At 36.4% G+C, this 22,931-nt stretch overlaps 1 protein-coding gene across 1 annotated transcript in view; it reads left to right on the top strand.

Annotated features, from left to right (window-relative positions):
* CNTN5 (contactin 5) overlaps window positions 1–22,931 on the top strand; it is a 248,719-nt gene that overhangs the window by 84,289 nt on the left and 141,499 nt on the right. The window contains exons 6-7 of the mRNA XM_010578200.1: window positions 7,203–7,305; window positions 21,750–21,931. Coding sequence (XP_010576502.1) covers window positions 7,203–7,305; window positions 21,750–21,931 — 285 coding nt within the window. The remainder of the gene's footprint in view (window positions 1–7,202; window positions 7,306–21,749; window positions 21,932–22,931) is intronic.

Raw genomic sequence — 22,931 nt, 5'->3', positions numbered from 1 at the left:
CAATAATTCTGTGATTAGAGCACTATCCATGTGATAAGAGAACTGGATTAACATTGCTGCACCATCTGATTAAGATCAGGGACTTCACCCAAAGCTCTCAGGCAAATACTCATAATCACTGGGGGTTGTATCTTTTGCTAATAAAATAATGGCAAGTATAAATCTGTGCCTAATCTTTCTCCTGAGTATAGGAAATCTGTGGCTTTCATATTCTCCCTAGCACTCTGATGATGTTTAGCCAGGAACCTTATATTCTTTTCTAGCTGCTGTCTTAAAAGCTTATCAGCCACTCATTCAAGTATTCCCTGTAACCTGTTCCATTCAAAATTAGTTTCTGAAGTAAGTTAAAGACCTATTACTTAAACAGTTTGAAACAAACCCAAATAATTTTAGCTGAAAGGGTTTAAGGAGCCATCATGGAAGTTTATGTTCTGGGAGATTCAAGAGGGTAGTTAATATCTGAAAGACTAATGGAACAGAAGCATTACCCTCTACATAGCTGGAGTAAGATGATGTGCCATGATTTCTCAATTGTCTGATTTTTTTTCCCCATGAAGGCAAAAAGCCTTCTTGTGTGGATATAGTCATAGACTCACAATTTTTCTACACTCTTCATTTGAGGTTGTAAAAGTCACAGAGTGAGTGGCAGGCTAAATGAAGAGGTAGAGCATTCCTTTTCAAAGTGATAATCACTGCTATCCTGTCTGTAGTTCTTTCACTGGTTCTTAGCTGAAAGGACTGACAATCAGAAACTGATCTTGCTACTTTATTCCATTCTCCATTTCCATTAAATGGCCCACAGGGGATAATGTAAACAGTTTTAGCTGTAGTAAAATCTGTAAATGTTTGAAATTTTATTACATCTATTCATGTGGTATGTAAGCACCTCACAACCAGAGTTTATCACATTACTGTGATTTAGTGAATTGTGTCATCTCTTTTTTTTGATGGAAAACTGAAATGCAGACAACACTGTAGCTAAGGGTTCATAGGATGCTTTGGTTAGTGTAGATTTGAACTCAAATCACAGATTTGCAGCCAAGTCAGAGGAACAACTTGTTAAATGAAAACACTTGTTAAAATTAAAGCTGATTTTATGAAGATTTTTCCTTACCTGAGTTGGAGAACATGTAATAATAGCTCTGTGATAATTGCATAGTTGTAAAAAAATATCTGAAGGAGGGACTAGGGAAATCATCTCTTCTGTAAATATTGAGCTCCATTTCTGCCTGTGTAACTAACAGGCCATTAATTCTAACAAGGCAAGCTCTGCTTAGTCCTGGGATATGTTCAGTCATTTCAATCAGTGCCTTTTTCTGTAATCAGAGATACAACAAACAGAAGTGTTATTAGTGTTTCCTCTCAGAAGCAGAATGGACAGAAATGTGGAGAGCTCTCCTTCTCATACACACTGAAAGGACAGAGACCCAGAGACTGCAAAATGTAGGGTGGGAAGACTTGTTTCAGAATATAGCCCAGGGGTAAGATTAACTTAAACAAACAGAAAAGTTTGGCTTTTAACATCTTTTTTTAATCCCAGACAAAATTTCAAGATGTGATAAATTAGATTTATTTTGAAGCAGTGTGTTTCATACCAATTACAAATTCAGCACTTTCATACCCAGATCTGAACTCAGCTGAAAAGCACAGTTTGTGAAGTAGGGAGTGTAGTAAACTAACTAATTAGCCTAAGGAACACTGAATCATGGGGGTCTTCTCTGGGGAGGTAAAGGATTGTCTGAAAGGAGGTATTTTCATGGGAAGGCAGAGCGCAGTAGCGTTGAGAACGGCTCCCTCTTCCTCTATAGTACTCAGACCATGTGAGCTCTGTGATTTGTTAGCCGCTTGAAAATCGTATATTATGTTTTTATTCTGTGCTGATCAATTTTATTTATTGTTATATTTCATGTTTGATAACTGGAAATAAAAAATGACTAAGAGAATTTTTTATGGTCTTAACCAAAGCTCTGAAAGAGTCATTTATATAAGTCTGAGAGAGATTGATTCTAATGCACATAACTCAAGGCCTCAATATTTCTTAAAAGTTCAGGTTCCTTTTAGCACCTGATACAATTGAACAAAAAACTTGATGAAAATGCAGATGGTGGTTGTTTTACCATTACTGACTTATAGTGACCAAAACAGAAACTGGGAAAGATAAAGAGCCTGGAGGTACAACAGCCATAGCAAAGCAATTACAGTGTAACGTGGGAAGGTAAGGCCTCAATAATTCCCTTGATGTCTATGCAACTGTAATGGCTTCCTTGGTCTCAAAGATCATAAATAATAAGGATGAAAAATATCCCTTTGCAATAATAGACTTTTGTTTCCTAATTTTCATAGGGACACAAAGCAATTGCTCAGTAATTTTTCTACATTTTTCTGCCAGTTGCTGCAGGCGTGCTGCTTGCTAGTGTAACAATAACCCAGAAGAACAGGACATGGTACAAAGCTTTAGTAGATCGGCATTTCATTAGGAATATGAAATGATGGCATGACTCACAAAGAGCATTCAATGCTTGTACAGATTGCACCTACTAAAGGGAGTTAATGTAAGTTAAAAACATAAGATCTGAAAGATAGTATTGTCCCTCAGATGTGTTCATAAGTACTGTATTATTTTAAAGGCAAGAATAATTTAATCCTATTTTAAGTTGCATGTTTTTCTGGGCTAAAAAAGGCAAATGTTTAATAGTATATGACAGTTCAACACAATGATTTTCAGGAACAAAGTTTTACACAAAAGCAAAAAAAACCACAACTTTTTAAAATTCCTTCAATCACAAAACCTGTCAGTGCATATGCACAGTCAGAGATTTAAAAGGAACACCTCAGGAGTATGAGACTGCTTCATAAAACCTAAATGAACTATTTTCAGTAGTGTTCACTACAAGGGAACTTAGGGAGGTTCCCCTATCAAGACTGAAGTTCTTGTAATTGAAGTTTCAATAGAAGACATTTTAGAAGAAATATTGACATTACAAATACTGACAAATCCCCAAGGCCAAACTCATACACAGAAGGAAGCAGGATGTACCATTTTTCTTCACCAGGCCTCAGGCCCAGAAGGGGCATAGGTAGAAAAGGTGCTTTTTTTAAAAAAGTGACTCCTAGTAACATCTGAGGAACTATAGACCAGTAAGTCTGACTTTTGTGTCAAGTGTTTTGGTAGAAAATAAATAGAAAAGTACAATTACTAAGAATGTGTTTATCACACTACCATACAGTAATCTTACCATACAGTCATATAACATGAACACAGCTTTTAAAGAGGGAAATCATGCTTCAATCTGTATACAATTTTCCTGAGGAGTCTGAGAGAATATGAATAGGAATGGTCAAGGTAACATTGTGTACTTTCATTTCAAATAGCTGTTGACAGGGTCACTCATCAAAGGCTGTCCAAAAAATGAAATTCTCAGAGGGGTTGAAGGACAGCCCCATTTTGAATTAACAACAGATAAAAAAAAATCCACCTGTTGTAGCAGTATCTGATCAGTTTGGAGAACTGGGAGATTGCCAGTGAAGGCACAGAATACTTTTCTGGGACTTCACCATTCAACACATAAATGACCTGGAAGGGAAATGAACACAGAGCTAGAAAACTTGTTGATTGTTAATTATTAAAATTATTAAGGATAGTTAAAATTAAAACTAACCGTGAAGAGTTGCAAAAGGATATCATGATAATAGAGTGGATAGGTGATAAATAATGTCACCCGATACAAATTTATATAATATCTAAACCTAAAAATATGATACCTTTATTAGATATTATCAGTAAAGAGATTAGGGTGCCAATGTGGATGAACATGAGCTCTCGTGCAAAAAGGCAAATAGAACTGAATCATTAGGAAAGCAATAAGGAGCAAACAAAATCCAAAAAACCCCAAAACCCAACCCAAGAAAAAAAACTGAAAAACTGTGATAGAAAGATCTACAGCTTCATTATTGCTGTGCAGTTCTCATCTTCCCATCTCAAAATGATAGAATGGAACTTGAAACAGTGCAACATGGGCATGAAGAATGATCACAAGTTTATTAAAGATTCACTGTAAGGAAGGATTAATAGTCTGGAATTTTTCGGTCTGTAAAAGACACACCTAAAAGGGGATATGATTTATCTTATAAAATCATGAATGACTGAACTGAGATGAATCAGAAACTAGTATTCATAATCACAAAAAAAAGACCCAGAAAGCAGTAAAAGAAGTCACAAGGAGTGTAATTAAATTATTAAATTTATTGACACAGTACAAAACAGTGGGAAAATATTTTTTATGCCAGATTAGACTAGGAATGATTTCAGTCTAGGCTAGGGAAAATTTTCATTGACTACAATTTGGTTGATGCCCTGACTTTATTTTAATACCCAGGACACAAAGGTTAATGTCCTTTTTCTACGAAATAATATCTTTTAAGCTTTAATGACAGAACTGGTTCAGAATTTGCCTTTTCATACAAGGGGCAGTATTTCTCCACAGGTTCATAAAGCAATGTCAAAACATTTATTTAGTCATGTTTTTGAGGAAAAATAGGTCACTATTGCTAGTACATGTAATACTTGCATGATTATGTTTTTTAAAAGAAATCTACTGTTACTTATAAAATCACATTATTTATGGAATTACATTGTTTGAGTTAAAAGCATTTTATTCTTTCTACTTCTGTTATTTGAGTCACATATCAGACACATTTAGATTTTCTGACTAAACTTAAGCCCCCAAAGACATGTTTAAATGCATACACGTTTAGACTTCCTCCCAGAACCAAGTTGCAGGAGCCTGTGGGACAACGGAAGGAAGAGAGCACAGCCCCGCTGGAAACACCTGAGTCCCATAAGGAACAACTGAAGGGCTAGAAGTATATGTTTTACCATTTCAGCCTTATATATTATTTTTTTCTCTAATAGGTTGTGGGTTGTTTTTCCATCTATCCCTGCCAGCTGGTCTCTCAGCTGCAAATCTTATTCCCCTGCTTCTATGTTCCTCCTTATGCTCCTCTCTTTTCTCTTTCTTGCATAAGATACCTCTTTTCTCTCCTTTCTTTCCCTCCCTTGTTCCTATTTGCTTGCTCTAGGATTCTTTGGAGACTCTTCACTGATTTTTTATAAATTTAGACTAGACTTGTCTTGTTGCTACTATGTCCATAAATCAGATTTTATTGAGTTTTCCTCATCTAAAAATCTGAACAATTCTTACTTTGTTTAATATAGCTTTTAGTTCCTGAGTATCACTTACCCCAGTAGCCCATCTGCTGTCTAAGCAAACACAGCTGTTACAGTCACATTCTTCTCCTGCCGTGCTGATTATGTCATTTCCTCTAAGTCATACCAAATACAAACCTCTCACCTCGCCTTGTAAAACCTGTCTCCCTTCCCTGCTCATTTCTCATTTTCTAAATTCTTGTGATGTTCCAAAGCTGTCAGTCACTCGACATCATATTACATATAACTCAATAGAGTTTCACATTCTTGAATGTTTTTCTAGTTGTATCTTACAGTACTAAGTGTGTTGTTGTGGTGGGTTGACCCTGGCTGAACACCAGGTGCCCACCAAAGCTGTTCTATCACTCCCCTCCTCAGCTGGACAGGGGAGGGAAAATATAACAAAGGGCTTGTGGGTTGAGATAAGGACAGGGAGAGATCAACTCACCAATTACCGTCACGGGCAAACCAGACTCAACTTGGGGAAAATTAACTCAATTTATTATCAATCAACCAGAGCAGGGTAATGAGAAATAAAACCAAATCTCAAAACACCTTCCCTTCACCCCTCCCTTCTTCCCAGGCACAACTTCACTCCAGGATTCTCTACCTATCCCCCCCAGCAGCGCAGGGGGACGGGGAATGGGGGTTGGGGTCAGTTCATCACACGTTGTCTCTGCCGCTTCATCCTCCTCAGGGCCAGGACTCATCACACTCTTCCCTGCTCCGGAGTGGGGTCCCTCCCACAGGAGACAGTCCTCCATGAACTTCTCTAATGTGAGTCCTTCCTGTGGGCTACAATTCTTCATGAACTGCTCCAGCGTGGGTCCCTTCCCCGGGCTGCAGTCCTTCAGGCACAGACTGCTCCAGCGTGGGTCCCCCGTGGGGTCACAAGTCCTGCCAGAAAACCTGCTCCAGCGTGGGCTCCTCTCTCTCTCCACGGGGCCACAGGTCCTGCCAGGAGCCTGCTCCAGCGCGGGCTTCCCACGGGGTCCCAGCCTCCTTCGGGCATCCCCCTGCTCCAGCGTGGGGTCCTCCCCAGGCTGCAGGTGGAGATCTGCTCCCCCGTGGAGCTCCCTGGGCTGCAGGGGGACAGCCTGCCTCACCATGGTCTTCCCCACGGGCTGCAGGGGAATCTCTGCTCTGGCGCCTGGAGCATCTCCTCCCCTCCTTCTGCACTGACCTGGGGGGCTGCAGGGCTGGTGCTCTCACATTTTCTTACTCCTCTCTCCGGATGCCATTTCTGTGCCCACTGCAAGTTTTTTTTCCTTCTTAAATATGTTATCACAGAGGTGCTATTACTATCGCTGATGGGCTCAGTCTTGGCCAGTGGTGGGTCCGTCTTGGAGCCGGCTGGTGTTGGCTCTGTTGGACACAGGGGAAGCTTCTAGCAGCTTCTCACAGAAGCCACCCCTGTAACCCCCCCCGCTATCAAAACCTTGCCACACAGAGCCAATACAGTTGTCCTGATAAAGTTAATCATGTCCCAAATTAAAAGGGTCACTGAAAAAGAAATAACTGAACTTTCTGTGTGTCTGCATATCTGTGTTTGTATCTCCGTACACAAATGCTCCTACATCATTTGAGTTTTTCTTGCTGAGCTTAGAAGGTACTCAGTCAAACACAGAATGATACATTGATTTATTTGTCATAATTGTCACTGCACCAGTAAACAAAGCTTTGGTCTATGAAAATTCTCACCCTTCTAAAATTGATTGCCTGCTTTAATCTTTCAAAATGTAAATATTAACCCATGTTTGAGAAAATAAATCCTTTTTCTTAAGCTCACTGTTGTGCTGTTGGTAACTCTGAAGAGCAGTTTAGAATATGTACTGGACCTGAGCAGAGCATATCAGCTCAAACAAGGCTATCTCCATCAATTACTAGCTTTACTGCAGGGCAGGTTCAAAAAGCAAGCCATAGGGTTTTTCTGTGATAATGTCAGCAAATGGAAAACTGATGATATTTCATATTTTCAACATTCCTTATTTTCTAGGTGTGATGGGAGAATATGAACCAAAAATTGAAGTTCATTTTCCTTACACAGTTACAGCTGCAAGGGGAACTACTGTTAAGATGGAGTGTTTTGCACTTGGCAAGTAAGTACAGATTCTTTCATAATTAGACATCATTGTTTATTAAGATGTGACATGCCTAATTTGTGGTTTCATTATTTTGCTGGATTTCATTTTCACAGACAGTCCTTATTTCACACTCAAAGTAACCAACTGACTAAGTAGCCAATTATGAATTCCCTGCCCAGCCATTTCTGTGGACAGTAATTCATTCAAGTTAAAAGACTCTGTCAAAATGAAAAGTAACTCTCTTGTAAACAAAAAGAGGGAAGTTTTTATATTGAAAATTTTACCAGACTCACCCATTTATTCACTGTGATCCTATAAATCAGTAAATTAGAATTTATTCTGCCAAAATATTATAGTTGAAGAATAAACAAGATTAGTGGGGGGGGGGGGGGCCACCAAATGCATATTTTATACATGAAACTAAGAGCACAACGTTTTAAACATGTCCTAACACACTTTGTGGCAGTGCCAATTCTCTAGTTTCTACCTGACCTAATAGCACTACTAGAGAACAGGTGTTTAGTATTCATGTCAAGGAGGGTTTTATATGTTTATTGATAAATGGGTTTAGGCAGAGAAAGATTTCAGAAACACCTCTTTGCTATTTCATACAAATTAAATAAGAAATGATATTACTTCTATACACTATTAAGATTACAGAATGTAGGATGAAACTGATGACATTTCAATTTTACTTTGGCAGTTACTATTATTATTGCTGCCAAGAATAAGGGTGGCAAGGGTAGTATGAAGTCAAACAGAACTAAGCAATTCTAGTCATTGAAAGAAATTATTCTTTCTTCTGGACACGCATGTAGCTAAAAACAGGTGTTCCATCAGTGACATTTCACTAGACACATATAAACAAATATAAAGCATAGGGGTTTTTTTCAAAAATACCACATCAAATTCGGGGGGCAGAGGTGATGTGAGGGGGCATGTTGAAAGAAATCTTACTGTATTGAATTCTTTTCAGTTCCTTTTTATAGTGGTGTTCCTCTCAGACATCTCTCTCCCACCCCCCGAAGTCACGCTGCTGAATGTCATATATCCTGCTTGGTTTTCTATTTCATAGCTTATCAAGGCACATACAAGTTTCTTACAGCCTGGCTTTGATTAAGAATAGTGGAATTATTTGTCTTTGTAATGCCTGTGGAGGAACTTCACAAATCAATTAGTGTGAGGAGTACCGTATCTTCCATACCAGTTCTTCTTACTAATTTACTTAAGTAGGAAGAAAACATAAGAAGAAAGGAATTTTAAGACAATAGTCTATTTTTCCTGAGGATCACCACTCCAGCTTGCTCAATAGGTTTTCCAGAGCAACCTTTCAAAGGTTGTCTCTACTACCTGAGAGGACTTTTAAAATGTTTTTATAGTCATTTTGGCCTTCATGTATCTCTGGTCACTGGATTTTTTTGTTCAGATTTTTCTGTTAACAGTTCCTATTTACTGCTTGAATGAGATATGTCTTAAACTTGCTTCCCTTCTTGCCTGTTTCTCCTGTTTGACCAACATCCAGATATTCTCAGTAAGCAGGTCAACAGAAAGTATTCATAAATAAGTACAGAGAAATTCTGACAAAGTATTTTAATTTTATCTATTTACGCCCAGTGAAGTCAAAGGAGAGACAAGATACAGCCAATCCAGTCCAATGAAAATGTGGGAGACCACAGCCCACATATAGGGAGCCATTAGACAGTGACAGTGGCTTTTGCAAATTCATTCCCAACATGAATGTAAGCAGTAGTTTAGAAAGCAAACATGAGGGGAGAACTTCTGTAGGGTAAAATACAAGTCTTATGTTTTATATAGTAAGGATAAGGAAAGGCGACAGAGGATCAGAAAAACAATAAATTGAGAGATTCCCTGAAATGCTGAAATATATGAGGAAAAGAATTGTTCTGTAGAGGCTGGTGGCTCCAGGCTCTCTCCTATCAGCAACACTAACCAATTTTCTGCCAGGTCAATAGTTGGCAATGAGGCTCTTTTAGACTCTTGGCTGAAGCAGTAACCAATGTGTTAGTTCTTGTTTTCTTCATTTTGCTGGAATTAAATTGCAGTTGCTGACAGATTACAAGTCAGCTGTCACTTTCCAGTGAAGAGAAGGTATGCCACTTGTTGTCCTTCGCAACCATCACTGACAGGCAAGAATCACAGCTACTGCTACCTTCCATCATCAGCATCCTGAGATTCAGTAAACTCTCTCAAAAAGAGCTAGTCACTATTCAGTCACATAAGGAAGGTGAAGGTTGACAGGAAAGGCTTCAATTACCTTATTTCCACGTTCATATTTGGTGCTAACCATTAATAAACGAAAAAACCAAAGCCACCTGAATGATCAAGGAATTTAAGGTTATCTAGTAAGTTGACCCCATTTGCTGCTATTGTAATGGGTGGCTATTTTTACCATGCACATTCCTTATCTTCTTTTCGCAGCCATTAATTCACAATCAAATCAGCTGAGTTGAAATCGCTTTCAACCTGATATGGTAATAATTACATGAATGACATTTCAGGCTTCATTTAAAACCTGGAGGCTGAGGTGGGAGGTAGAAATACATCAGATTTCCTATTCATTTTCATTTTCATTTTTGTCCCCCAATAGCTTGTAAGGATCTTTTCTCGTTACACTGCCATGGGTCCCCATTACCTAACGGAATCAGCAACTAATTTGTTCCTTCTTTATTTGTCATTTTGAGATTTGGTGTTTTGAATTCTTATTGTAAATAACACAGAAGTTATTACAGTCTCAAAACCAATATGCTGCTGGTTTTCTCATGCTTTAATTTAGCTGTCTGAAACGTTTGGTCTTCTCTCTCTGCTGTAATTGTGAGAATGACAAACGTTCCAGCGAGATTTCCTGAAGTAAGCATTTGGCAAATATTCCAGAAAGAGCCTAGTCTTTAGTTACAGATTAATAATTTATTAATAGTGTTTATTTAGAACTGCCAGTCACTATGGCTGTAGGAATTAAATAAATTGGAGCTGTGTAGCTTTTGTCTCCAAACTAAAAGCAAATGTCTTAATTGCTTGACAGAAATTCTCTGAGAAGAATTTTATTCTGACCCAAGCAATATATAGCTGGTACAGTTACAAATGAAAATATTGTGTTACTGATGACACTTATAAATAGACTTTGTTGTTGCTAAAGAATTCAAAGTAATACAGGAGTGAAATACCTCAAAATTTTGTTATTTGCATTAGATAATACTGCTTACAATGAGCATCAGTCATTGGCTAAGAAATCACTGCATATAGCCATGATTTACTGCTAAGGTACAACAGAAGACATAACAAACAGAAGAGGCAAATAAAATTTACTGTATTTTGTATCAGAGTGTGCATTTTGCAATTAGTGATGTTTTGTGATTTGTGCCAGATATTTATGCTGGCCCACTTTTGTTGAAAGGTTGTTTTTATAGCCATATTCACTGTCACATCCACACAAACACTTGTGTTTTGATTACATCTATGTTTCATATGTATCTGTATATTTAGCATACAGATGTTTTCTGCTACCCATTTAATTACATAATTTTTATTACGAACACTTGTATTTTTGTTTGTTTCCTAACAAGACAGAGGATCATATTTTTTTTCAAAAGAATAATTAAAAAAACCACTGGCAATAACAAACTTTTACCATCTTCTATTTCTTTAACTTTTCATAAGAACAGAAGTACATCTTTTTATTTTATATAATTGCTAAATCCTAATTATGATCTACATTAAGCATTGTTAAAATAATAAAATAATAATTTAAAAAAGAAAAAAATCTCCTTTAAAACTTACTGAAAGGAAGAATTCAAAACATCTACATTAAAAAAATTAAATCTAACCAGCAGTATATTAGTATTTGCTTTTGAGTAACACAATTTTCACTACTTGTGTCTTCTGTTATTTAAAAAGACAAGCTAATTTTTTGGTAAAACAAATAAATGAGCTTATTGGTAATGAGGTTGTTATTTTGTAGTCCAGATAATCCTGGTTTTCTAACAAGTCCATCATTTCAATGTCAGAACTTAAGTTTGTTATGTAAATCAGGAAGACAGATCATGACCTTCTTCTTTGCTTGAGTTCTGGTGGAGAAGCCATCATTTTCCCAGCTGACACTCTCGCACAGATCACAGCATTCCTGGCTTTTCCTGCTCCAGAAATGCAATTTCTCAGGCACTGCCTTCTGTGACAGCAGGTTGCCATTTTAATTTTCTCTCAAATATTACTGACTTTGCTTCCAAGAACATCTGGAGGCAACTAGTTAATTCTTTCATTTCTTTTTTTATGTACTGCCTTAAAAGAAAGAATTCTGATGTCTTCATTTAACTCCCCATTAAAAAGCTATGAAAGAAATGGTGCCAATAGATAAAAGGACTTTATGTTCTGTCCCCACCACATGACATATTCATTAATGAAGTATTTCCAGTGATGGCCACCCGAGCATTCTTTAACAGTTCCTGACTTTGGTGTATAGTTATATATTTTGATATTATTATTTTAACATGGGACTTAAAAGCAGGTGTAGATGGAAATATATGGGTTTTTTAAAAGCCTAGAAATGAACAAGTTTTCATAGTTTGAACAGTGGTATAGGAGTGGTTTGTCCAAGCTCACATGAAAAGCTGTAAGTTACAACCCTCCCCAATGAGCACAGAGCCTTGCCCTCAGAGGAAAGCAAGAAAAAGGAAGTGTCAGAAATTTATGGCTCTTTTTTTCCTTTTTTCTCTCTTTTTTTTTTTTTCTGACATATAACTCTAGGTTGACTTCTTGTTTCCCTTTCAAATAATTCTTCCACACCCATTCTTTCACACAGATTTTTTAATGTCAAATTGTGTATCATGCACAAAACCTACTTGACCCTCACATTTCAGCCTTTTCCTCACTGCATTTTTGGTCATGCATCACACCATACAGCAGCTTCTATTTTATTCCCATATAAACCTCTTATTTCATTGGTTTTCTGGCTCCATCCAGGAAAAAAAAAGTACAGTTTGTGTTATGATGGTGCCAACAGCCCAACAGTGAGTAATCATATTTTATTTCTCGTTAAAACAAATTAGAGGATGTGGGCTATTCCTGTACTTGTAGGTTCCCAAAGTTTTCAATCTTTGCTTTTAAAATAGGATCCCTGGGCCATGTAGACTGCCAAAAGGATTGTTTTGCTAAAAAAAAATTAAGTTTTATGCATCCTTTTTTCACTATGGTTATTTTTTAACCACATAGATCAACACTTAGAGATTTTAATCAAAAGAATCAATAGAGAACATTGCTGACAGCCAATTTTTCTTACAACCCATATGCTTGTTTTTCTGTATTTTTAGATACTGTTTTATGCTTGTGCTGCTTCTGTACAATAGTAACATCTACACAGTGTATCAATATTCTTTCTAAATGCTAGCTTATTTCACTTTAGTAATGTCAAGACTATGTTTTTACTGTGAAATTTTCTTTGTTAAAGATAAGAATGAAACAGAGGTATTGACTGCCTTTTATTACTGAATTATGATGAGGCTGTTATGAGAGAAGCATTGTTCATGCTGTTATATTTAATGTTGCTTTAATAATTCTATTGTGAACTTTGTTTTGAAAAGATTTATAGCTAAGTCATAAACATTCATCCCATCTGTAATAAGGCTTGCAAAAACTCAGCTGATAGTCCATTTTTAAATCTTGCTTTCTCAATGAAATAAAATAAAATAAAAATAAGTCACACAAGTGAATGAAATTTAGTGACGCAATCCAGGAAATGTTCTAAAATGTTCTCTTGAACCAATGAACTCTGAATCAATTCAGATTAATAAATATCTCAAAGTTTTCAATCCATGGAATGTAGGCTTTTATTTTCTCTCCTTGACCTGATTTTTTTTTAACACACTTTTTAAATTGTTCTTCAAGCTTTTATTAAAAATGCTATTGTTTATTTTATGTCACTATCAATATTTTCATTGCAGACTATGTACATGTAGAGAGACCTTACTGAAGATTTTTCAATATGCAGAAATAAAAGCAAACAGTGTTTGGACAAGTGAATACGATATCTAAGCAAAGATCAGGGTGGGGATATGAAAAATCTTTATGATCTGGTGAAGAGCATTTGACTGTAACTGTGGAGAATTGCATGAAGTATCTGAAGAAGTTATTTTTGCTGGTGTCACTCATTAAGACAAAGACATATAGTAATGGCTATAAAGAAGGCTTCTAGATATTGCAAATCTTTTTGCAGGTGTAAAAAGATAGATTTTGCAAGTCCACATGTTAAAAGGATGTTTCTGTGAGGTCTAGCCAGTGTTTGGCAAACAACGTAATGAGGAAGAAAGTAATTTCAGAAAAGAAGGAAGATTAAAGGCACCCAAGAAGTACAAAGCCTTTGGTCAAAGGCTTTATCATACCTGGGTCCTTTCTTTTCTTTCTTGGAACTTTAACTATATGTGATTTTTGCCAGGAACACAAAATTCACAAGCTATAATCCTATAATGAGTCACAGATCCAGGGTGCACATTTCTCTAACATATGCAGTTATCCATCTGGTCCCTCAGCATAGGCAAGTAGAAGTTTCCAGCATTGCACCATATTGTTTCTTAACTGAAAAGGACAAAACTTAACCCTCTCTGCTCTTCAAATTTGTAAGATACAGCTTTTCCTTTCAGTCTGCCTCATAAAACTATACCCCAGGTCTTCCATATCTTTCTCCCTGACTTTTATCCTTTTGTTGGCTGATCTTGGTAGATCCAATATTACCTATTTTATACTGGTCCAGAATATTTCAGAACAGGTATTTGTGTGTTGGCTGTAGACAGCAAGATTCTTCCTGGCTTCAGGCCCAGCAGGAGGCATCTCCTGCTATAAACCAACAAGACCTTCCCATAACCTGACCCCCTTCCCACTAATCCAGTGTCAAAAAAGGTCTCATGAGTATCTCTATTCTGAGATAAAATTCTTTTCTGACACAAATCTCCTTAATACAAATCCATGAATCCACCTCTTACTCCAACCCTGCTATCATGCTAAAGTGTAGCAGCCCTAATCCACTGATCACAGTTTAAAACAAACTTGAAGTTAAACTATGTTAACTGCACTATGCTGCTTCCCAGGGGCTTCGAGATGAGTAAGTGGTCAAGGTGGCAAGAGCAGCTGAGTGTTATTGGGTATAAACATGGGAATATAACATGAGTTTAAAATGATGCTAACATCTGTCATATAAAATAGGCTTCACTGTTTTTAGGGCCAAGTGTGACAGTTCTGTTGGCCATTTCTTTGAGATATCTCAGCAGATCTTTCCAGTGTGGTGACAGTCAAGAGACACAGAATCATGGAATCATAGAATCATATTTTATGAAAGGTTTGCATCCTGAGTGGGATGCAGGAATTGCAGAACAAAGAGAAAAGGCGATTTTTTTAATTCAGTCCACTTTAAGGCAACTAATCTACCTGAAGGTTATTTCCCCTCCATACATGACACAGTGTGATCGACATTTGCTTGAATTCAGTGACTGGAACAAGCACAGATTTTTCCCTGAGTACAAGCTGTCTCTTCCTTGGGCAACTGTATGAAACTCCTCAGGGAGTGAGTACCTCTTTGCTAAGGATACACATAGCTCATGGAATGGCCATTCAGCCCCAGCAGCTGCTCCTTTCTAGGTATTCTCTTTCGGAAATGATTAAGCCTCCTTGTACTTTTCCAAGAACACAAAAGAGTTCTTGCCTCTTCCCACAATAATGGTGACACACAGAAACACCTTTGATATTACAGATAACCTGATTCTATACTAAGGACACTCAGAGCACATTAACAGCCCTCATTTCCACTGAATCCTGTGACAGTAGCACATACATTGTTATCCCCTGCATGGGAACCGCTGGTCAAAACAAAGAATGAAAGGACATGATGAATCACTGCATTGACAAATTAAGGTCAGAGGTTTGAGGAATTCTAACTAGATTTAATATACGATTTGCAGACAAAGAGGAAGCTAATTTTGACTTGTCTTTTAAATATATTACGGTACTCACAATTTAATGACCTGCCAAGATCACTGGCTTGCATTAAATGGAGCAAATAATTCTAGATGCTATACATCCAATTCCTTGTTGGAACTAGGGATTCAAATATTCAGTGTTTTTCCTACATATAGGAGAATTGCTAGGGGAACAAGGAGTGCTAGCATTTTAGCATTGTCAAGTATTAAGCAAATTCATAATCTAGAAGTCCACAAGTAGTAATTTGCCTTCACCCTCAAAGACAACTCTTGTCATGATGTTCTATTTTTCATCTACAGGTCACAGACACATAAAAAGGCTGTTTTCTCTTTTTAAAACAGGGAAACCATGGTATAGGGTATTAAAATAGAATTATTTGCCCAAAATCAAAGGGCAAAATAGAGACAAAAACTGGCATATAAATTTATGTTTCTAAGTCCCATAGGACAAAAAGTCATGTTCCTCCATGCCCCTTCACACCTCACTTTAGGAAAAAGATTTTGTTAATTCTATCAGATGCCAAACCTGGAAGCTGTGGAAGATACTCTTAAAGTTTACTGACAACAAAACAATCTCAGGAGGGAAATGAACACTCTCGGTAGAACAGCATTTGTCAGTGTTATAAGTAGGGAATTCCTTTCCCCTGGAGATAAACTTGTGATGAGAGAAAGGAACCTTTTTAAATGTGAACATGGCATCTTCAGGCTGAGTTTGTTTATGTAAGACAGGGATAGATCCAAGATTTTTTTCCCTTTCATAGCACATATTGGTTATGTCAAATAAATCTCTCTAAGACTTTCATCAATCTAAAGTTCATTTTTAGCTCATACTGAATAAGAATTTATGTCATAAGGTGCTAGACCAGGATTGGATTTTGTTCCTATTTTTCAGGCTGGATTGATTTCTGCCTTTCTTTAAGTGGCCTCGTTCTTGCATAAACTTCATAATGCTGTTACAAATACTGCGATCATTCATAGTAATGTAATAAAGATTCTTTGGTAAATCTTAAGTAGCACTCCCAAGCCTCATTCTGTCTCACTCTGAATAAATGCTTCATACTTGCATCTAAAAATTTAGAGTTAATTGCTTTTACCATAAGGTATAGGGAAAGTGGGAAAAAACCCCACCAAACTGCAAGTTCCCATCAGCAGAATGTCATTCTTGAAGAAACAATATTACCAATTCCTTCCCCTTCTCTCTCATGACGATCAAAGAAAACTTGTAAATGCTACTAAAAACTCTCTTCTTACACAGCTTTGCTTTTGATTTAAAGATGGAGAGGCATTCTTCTGCATTCCAAATTTACTATCCAGAAGCACGCATGTAGGTTTTGTCTCTGTGTCAGAGGTTGAGAGGACCAGAAGGAAACAAATTCTGGCAATTGTCAATAGTAGGTCCTCAGAGTTACCATCATATTTCTCTTCAGGATCTCCCACAAAGAAATAAATGCACATAATACTGTGTGGTACAAGAGCCTTAAATGCAGCACTTGCAGAAATTGTCACGCTTACTGTCTTCAAATTCTATAGCTGATCAGCAGGTTCAAAGCCATCTTGTGCAACCCAGACATGCTGGATTTCCATTTACATTTGCATCATGATTGGCAGTAGACCTGTTGTTTCTGGAAGTCCTAGACTCATTGTAACTAGTCCTCTGGAATTGATCTGTACACATACACTGGCCATACCTGTAGAGATGCTCTAATATGTTAGGACTTAAAATGTGAGGAAAATGATGTGGAGCTGGACATGCAGCCAAACAAGCACACTGTCCTTGCTCTGTGCTGTAAAGAACAAGCCAGCAGTGGTGGGAAAGCACATCCACATTAGTATATGACACTGATACATGCATCAGACCTTTTTAGTACAGTTATGGATGTGTGTTGACGTGACTTGCAGACCTGAACTTGTTCCTGCACACAAGCTTCAAACTCATCACCATTTCCTTCCATTCTTTTTCTATTCTTAAATCACCAGTACTTACCTTGGCTATATTTCATGAGTACTAACTATCTTTTAATAACCAAATGAAAAGTTATTATCTTGTCTCCTAAATCTCTGCACCTGACCAGAACAGATTTATATGTGACGTTTTAAAGGTAGAATCGTGTGAATGGTTGATGGGTGTTTCTGGAAGTATCTGATGGAGATAATTTCATGATACTCCTCAACATTTTAATTCTACATAATTATCCTGTAATAATTAGAAGATATTTAACACAGTTGCAAGGCTGGAAGGCATAAGGAGAAAAGTTTTTCTCTTGTCTCAAATGCACAGGCATGCAGAGGTTTTCAAGATACATTATTATGTGAACCTGTGGGTTTGAAGGCACAGCTCAGAACAGTGATGTACGGTAAAGAGAAATAGTGTGGAGAGGAATTTAAATTACAGTAGAAGGTAAAACTTTTCAAAAGAGCACATCAGTTTGTACCAACCAAATATAGAAAAAGTAACCTATGCATTCTTATTTAAGATATGGCTGAAAAACTAGGAGCTCAGATCCATGTAGAAGGTGGTTCAAAATACCTCACCCCTTTCTTGAAATAAACATATGCTTTAGAGATCTAATTAAATTCTTTTTAAGATCAAATTGAAAAAAAAATAAAAATTGCTTCCAACAGTTTTTTTCAAAACATTTCCAAAGAAACTTGTGAAGAATTCCCAACAATTTCAATAGCATTTGTCCCAAATAATATACTGTTGAAAATTGACTCTTATAATCTCTTCTAGATGTAAATTTAAAACTGTAACACATATTTTCTTCAAATTCAAAGTGAACAAACCCACAGTAATGTCTACCACAGTCACAAGTGACCTCTTAGAACTTTTATTTCAGCTCAGATAAATGAGAAGTTTAATGATGGTATTTCTGAAATCAAGTAGGATTTTTTTCTCGGTGGTGCTAAGGTTTACCAGTAGTATTCAACAGATTATTTCCAAAAGTGAGGAGAAATATTATCTTTGAACTCGAAACTTGAATAAAGTTACTCAAAGGAGTTGAAAGTGAACAGGGTTATCATAAACAAGGAAACTACATTCCCATAGGTGTCTGCTGAGACCAAAATAAAAATGGATTATAATGATTATAAGATTTAACAATTATGCATATTACATTAAACTCATGTTAAAGTTAGAGATATTTCTGCTGTTGCTCTATTTTTTAAAAAGCTGTGAATCATTTAAAAAGATGATGATGTGTGCATATGTTAGGTAGCTTTTATGGTGGATTTTAGGAGTTTTCTAGAACAGTCACACAATTTTATTCTTCACATCCTCAGATATATTTCATTTCATTCTCACACAAGTCACAGAGGAGAAATAGATACAGATTTATTTTTTTTTTTTAGATGTAAAATTCATACTCACTTGTAAGTTATGCAAGGAAAAAAAGCTTCATTAAACAGAATTACAAGTTGTCTGCAAATAGTGATATGCAGTTTGGGAGTACTTTCCTTTGAAATCATTAAATCTACACAGCTAAAGTAACTTTATCTCCTTGAAAAACTCCACTTACTACCTCATACTGATGATGAAAAGAGTGAGGTTTTTTTTTAAAATATGTTTCCTAATGACCCAGAGAAAAACAAGTTTCCTCTGTATTTGCCATGTTATACACGTTTACTTTCTGTAGCAGACACAAAAGCAAATTTCAAAAACATTAGTTAAATGCAATTTAAATGAAATTTTCTAAATACATGAATTTCAGAATAATCTCATAGCAGCTAAATGAGACAACCTTCATGGTTTATAATGTCTTCATTGTTTCTCAGAAATATACACTATGAAAAAATTCCACTTATCAGTTCTGTTCAGCAGAACCAGTTTTGTTCCATGACAATAGAGCAAAAGCATTTTTGTCACTGATTTTACTAAAAGTAGGGCTGAAGGGCAAATAAGCAATAATGGGCAACAAGCATGGGACCCTTATGGTGCCAAATAAAGTGTACCTGCACACCTATCTCATTCATAAAACAGCACTTGCTGAGTAGTATTGCACAGTACCAGCATAAAGTATTCCTACTGTGGACCTGTGTTGTGATTAATAATGATTAATGAAACACTTGCCTGGCCATGGCGGCTATTTTGAAGCCAGCAATCATGACATAATTATATTCCATATAGAAAGAGGACAAGCATATAAGGAGTTTACACTTAAAGCTGAATGCAAAACAGCAAGAGACTTACAAAATCTCCAGAAAGTCACTCAAGAGAGAGTATAAATTTGAATGTCAAAGTGAAGTGTGCAATTAGAAATAAAATATGAGAGCTAATAAATGGGAAAAAAAGAAACTAATATTGTTATTTGTACTACTTCTAATATATACAAATAGATATCAAAGTATAGCAAATCAAAATATGTAGCTAAGGATGTGAAAGGAATATCATAAGTGGTAGGGCTAAAGACAGTAAGTTTTATTAGTGCATCAGAGATGGAAATATCCTATTTATTCTTCATATTTAGACGTGAACAGGTTGAAGTACTTGTGTCAGATAAGAATGGGAAGTTCTTTTAATCTCCTAATTGAAAAGTATGTAAAATATATTCTAATAGGAAACAAACTTTATAAATTAGACCCATACAAGCTGCACAGAAAAGTCCTCAAACCGAACTTACAAGACATCAAAATTTGAAATCAGTCAGCAAGAAAGTAATTTAAGACTAATAATGAGCAAGCTATCAAGCTTCTGTGGTGATACAGTAGGGGAAATAAAAAGGCTCATATGATCCACAGCCATCTCTAAAAAGGAAAAGGTATACATGATTGGAGTGCTGAAGAAAAAGAGATCAGTGTTTTGTTGATGAAGGAAAAAATAAAGGTAATTTGATTTCCACACATGTATTTCTTCCATGGGGGAAGAAATTGATAAGGGACCATTTTGAAAGAATAGAGAGGTATTGTAGGGACTATGCCTCAGATATGAATGCACACACTCTCAAAATAAAATACCTTTTGTCAGGTTAAGTAATCGGTGCAGCACATTGATAAGAGGAACAATGATTGTCTCCTTCTGATATAATCAAATAAATAGTGTTACCATTCCATATGGGACTATATGTTGGCTTTGTGAAGGTAATTATGTTAATAAGCTCAATGAAATTCAGTGATTTGTAACATTCGGGAAACAAGATTAGAGAAACCTTTTGACCTCCAACTACAAGTCTGGGAATTTTCTGGATCTCTATAAAGTAGTAGAATTTGGAGCACCTTGTCTGGAAGTCTGAGTACAACTGCAGTAACTCACAGCCTGATTTTAACTGGCTGAAGAATAGCTAGAGTTTTACCCATGGCTGGTAGACATGTCTGTATTTGTTGTGTCTCAAATTGGACACCCTGAAATACTGAGGGAAAGGTGATTTTTTAATGCAGCTTCATATAGTTACAGCAAGTGGAAGTTAGCAAATGATGGAAGAAATTAATATAAGCTTTGAATTTGAATCTATGCTATAAAGTACTTTTCCCCATCTAAACTGCCGCAAGATCCAACTGTGTTTATATCTAAGCTTAGACTTGAAAGCATTTCAAGTAAATACAAAATGTTTTTTGAAAAAGTATCAGCATGTAACAGTTACATTTTCTTTTATGATGTCCTCCATCTTCTTTTGGAATACCTGGAGCAGACTACTTTTCAGATCATAATCAAACATTTTATAACTACAGGTCTTCTTTTTTCTTTTCTTCCCCCTTAAGTATCTGCCATATTTCAACAAATATATGTCTGTACCAAAAAGCCCAATGGGTGCACTACGACTGATGAGTCTTTGGGCTAAAAAGAAAATTGAATGAGTGCAAGCACTATTGAATCCATTTCTTCCCTCAGTATGAATGTAAATGACACAGTTTCCATGTAGACCTGTGTGGAATAGCAAGCTACAGTGAAAAGCCCTTCTACTCCCACAAGCAGGCATGTAATGCTATCAGTCAGAAACAGTAATGCCATTAATACATACTTCTTAAACAACCAGTTTAGTAACTTAAAAAATATTGCAACAGAAAAGGTCTCCAAACCTTGGTCACCTTAATTTATCCAAGATAGAGTGGTACTGAATTCCCCCACCTAGATGGATGTTATCAATTACTGATCTCTGAATTGCAGTTTCATTGCAGGAAAATTAGGATGTGTTAGAATTTGCTAAATTCTTCCAGGTTTTGAAGTTGTTATTTTCTTTTGCCTATCAAGTGGAAGTGTTCAGGAGTAAAGCGCAGAGTGCTAAAGAAGCTCTAGAGAGAGCATTTCAAATGATTTACTTGATCTCAATAAAAACTTGGCCTCCCTTGTGGATGAAAGAGACACATTCCATGTAGCAAACCATTTATTAAGGATTCCCTACAGGAAGTGAGGTATATCAAGCACTATATGAACCTTAATTGTGGTTATATTTTATTGCTACTTAGATTATTAAGTGTTTAAACTACCAGATAACAGAATCTGTATACTCGATAGTGGAAGAGTGCTAACAGTGATTTTAATAAATATTTCAGCCCTGTTCCAACAATCTCTTGGAGGAAAGTTAATGGTCATAATCCAAGTAAAGCCCGCCTGAGAAAATCCCAAGCTGTGCTTGAAATACCTAATGTGCAGCTAGAGGACGCAGGAATGTATGAATGTAAGGCTGAAAACTCTCGTGGAAGAAATGTCTTCAGAGGACAACTACAAGTGTACAGTAAGTGTAATTGCACACAGTATTACCCAGCAATGTTTTGTCCACACTTAAGACTTTAACTGCATATGAAGGATGCTAAGGTCTGGTAGAAACAAAATATCTTTCTTTTGAAATAAAATAAGTATTGAATTAAGTTATGTATTTTTATTCCTTAGTAATGCATTAAAGTATGAAATACAAATAAAGTTGACTCCCTCAAAGAACCGGCTTAAATACAGTTTCATGGTTGATGTTTATGGGTTTCTGTTGTGTTTGTTTTTGGGTTTTTTTAAGAGTATCAATATAATGTTAAAAGTCTGGTTTTTTTCTCCTGATATGATACATAACAATGACATGCAATCTAAGCATGATGTATATGTCAGAAAACAATATTAGAAATATATTAGGATTTTTGTCACAGTTTTATTAATGTTTCACCCTTGCCATGCCTGAGTGCTGCATTTTGTCAAATTCATTGTACAGAAATCAGACCAGGAGAAGTGCTTCTGGTTTTGTAGAAAATTATCAGTCTAGGCATGCACAATTTCTGAAGGTTTGATTTTCAGAAAGTGCTGCAGATTTTCTAAGATTGGTCTTTCTAAAAGTGTTTTGAGTAAGCATAAAAAAACCTGAATCATGTATCACATTGAAAAGAAAAAACATAACCTTTAATTAAAGAAATTAAAAATATTTAGTAATGTCATGGTTTAACCCCAGCCAGCAACTAAGCACCACACAGCGACTCTCTCACTCCCCCCTGGTGGGATGGAAGAGAGAATCAGGAGAGTAAAAGTGAGGCAACTATAGCTACTATGAAGAAAATGAACTCTACCCCAGCCAAAACCAGCACATTCTCCACCCCTTATTCCATACCATTTACATCATGCTCAGGTCCCACACTATCCTATACAACCTCATTAATCACCACCACCCTTCCCATCCTTTGATACAATACACAGATATCATTCCCTTAGTCTATGGACCGCCCCTGTGAAATGTCTGTAAAATGTTCATAAATGTC

Source organism: Haliaeetus leucocephalus, unplaced genomic scaffold (genome assembly GCF_000737465.1).
Source record: "Haliaeetus leucocephalus isolate CR32 unplaced genomic scaffold, Haliaeetus_leucocephalus-4.0 Scaffold616, whole genome shotgun sequence".
NCBI classification, from domain to species: Eukaryota; Metazoa; Chordata; class Aves; order Accipitriformes; family Accipitridae; genus Haliaeetus; species Haliaeetus leucocephalus.
This window is presented reverse-complemented; position numbering and strand designations above follow the sequence as displayed.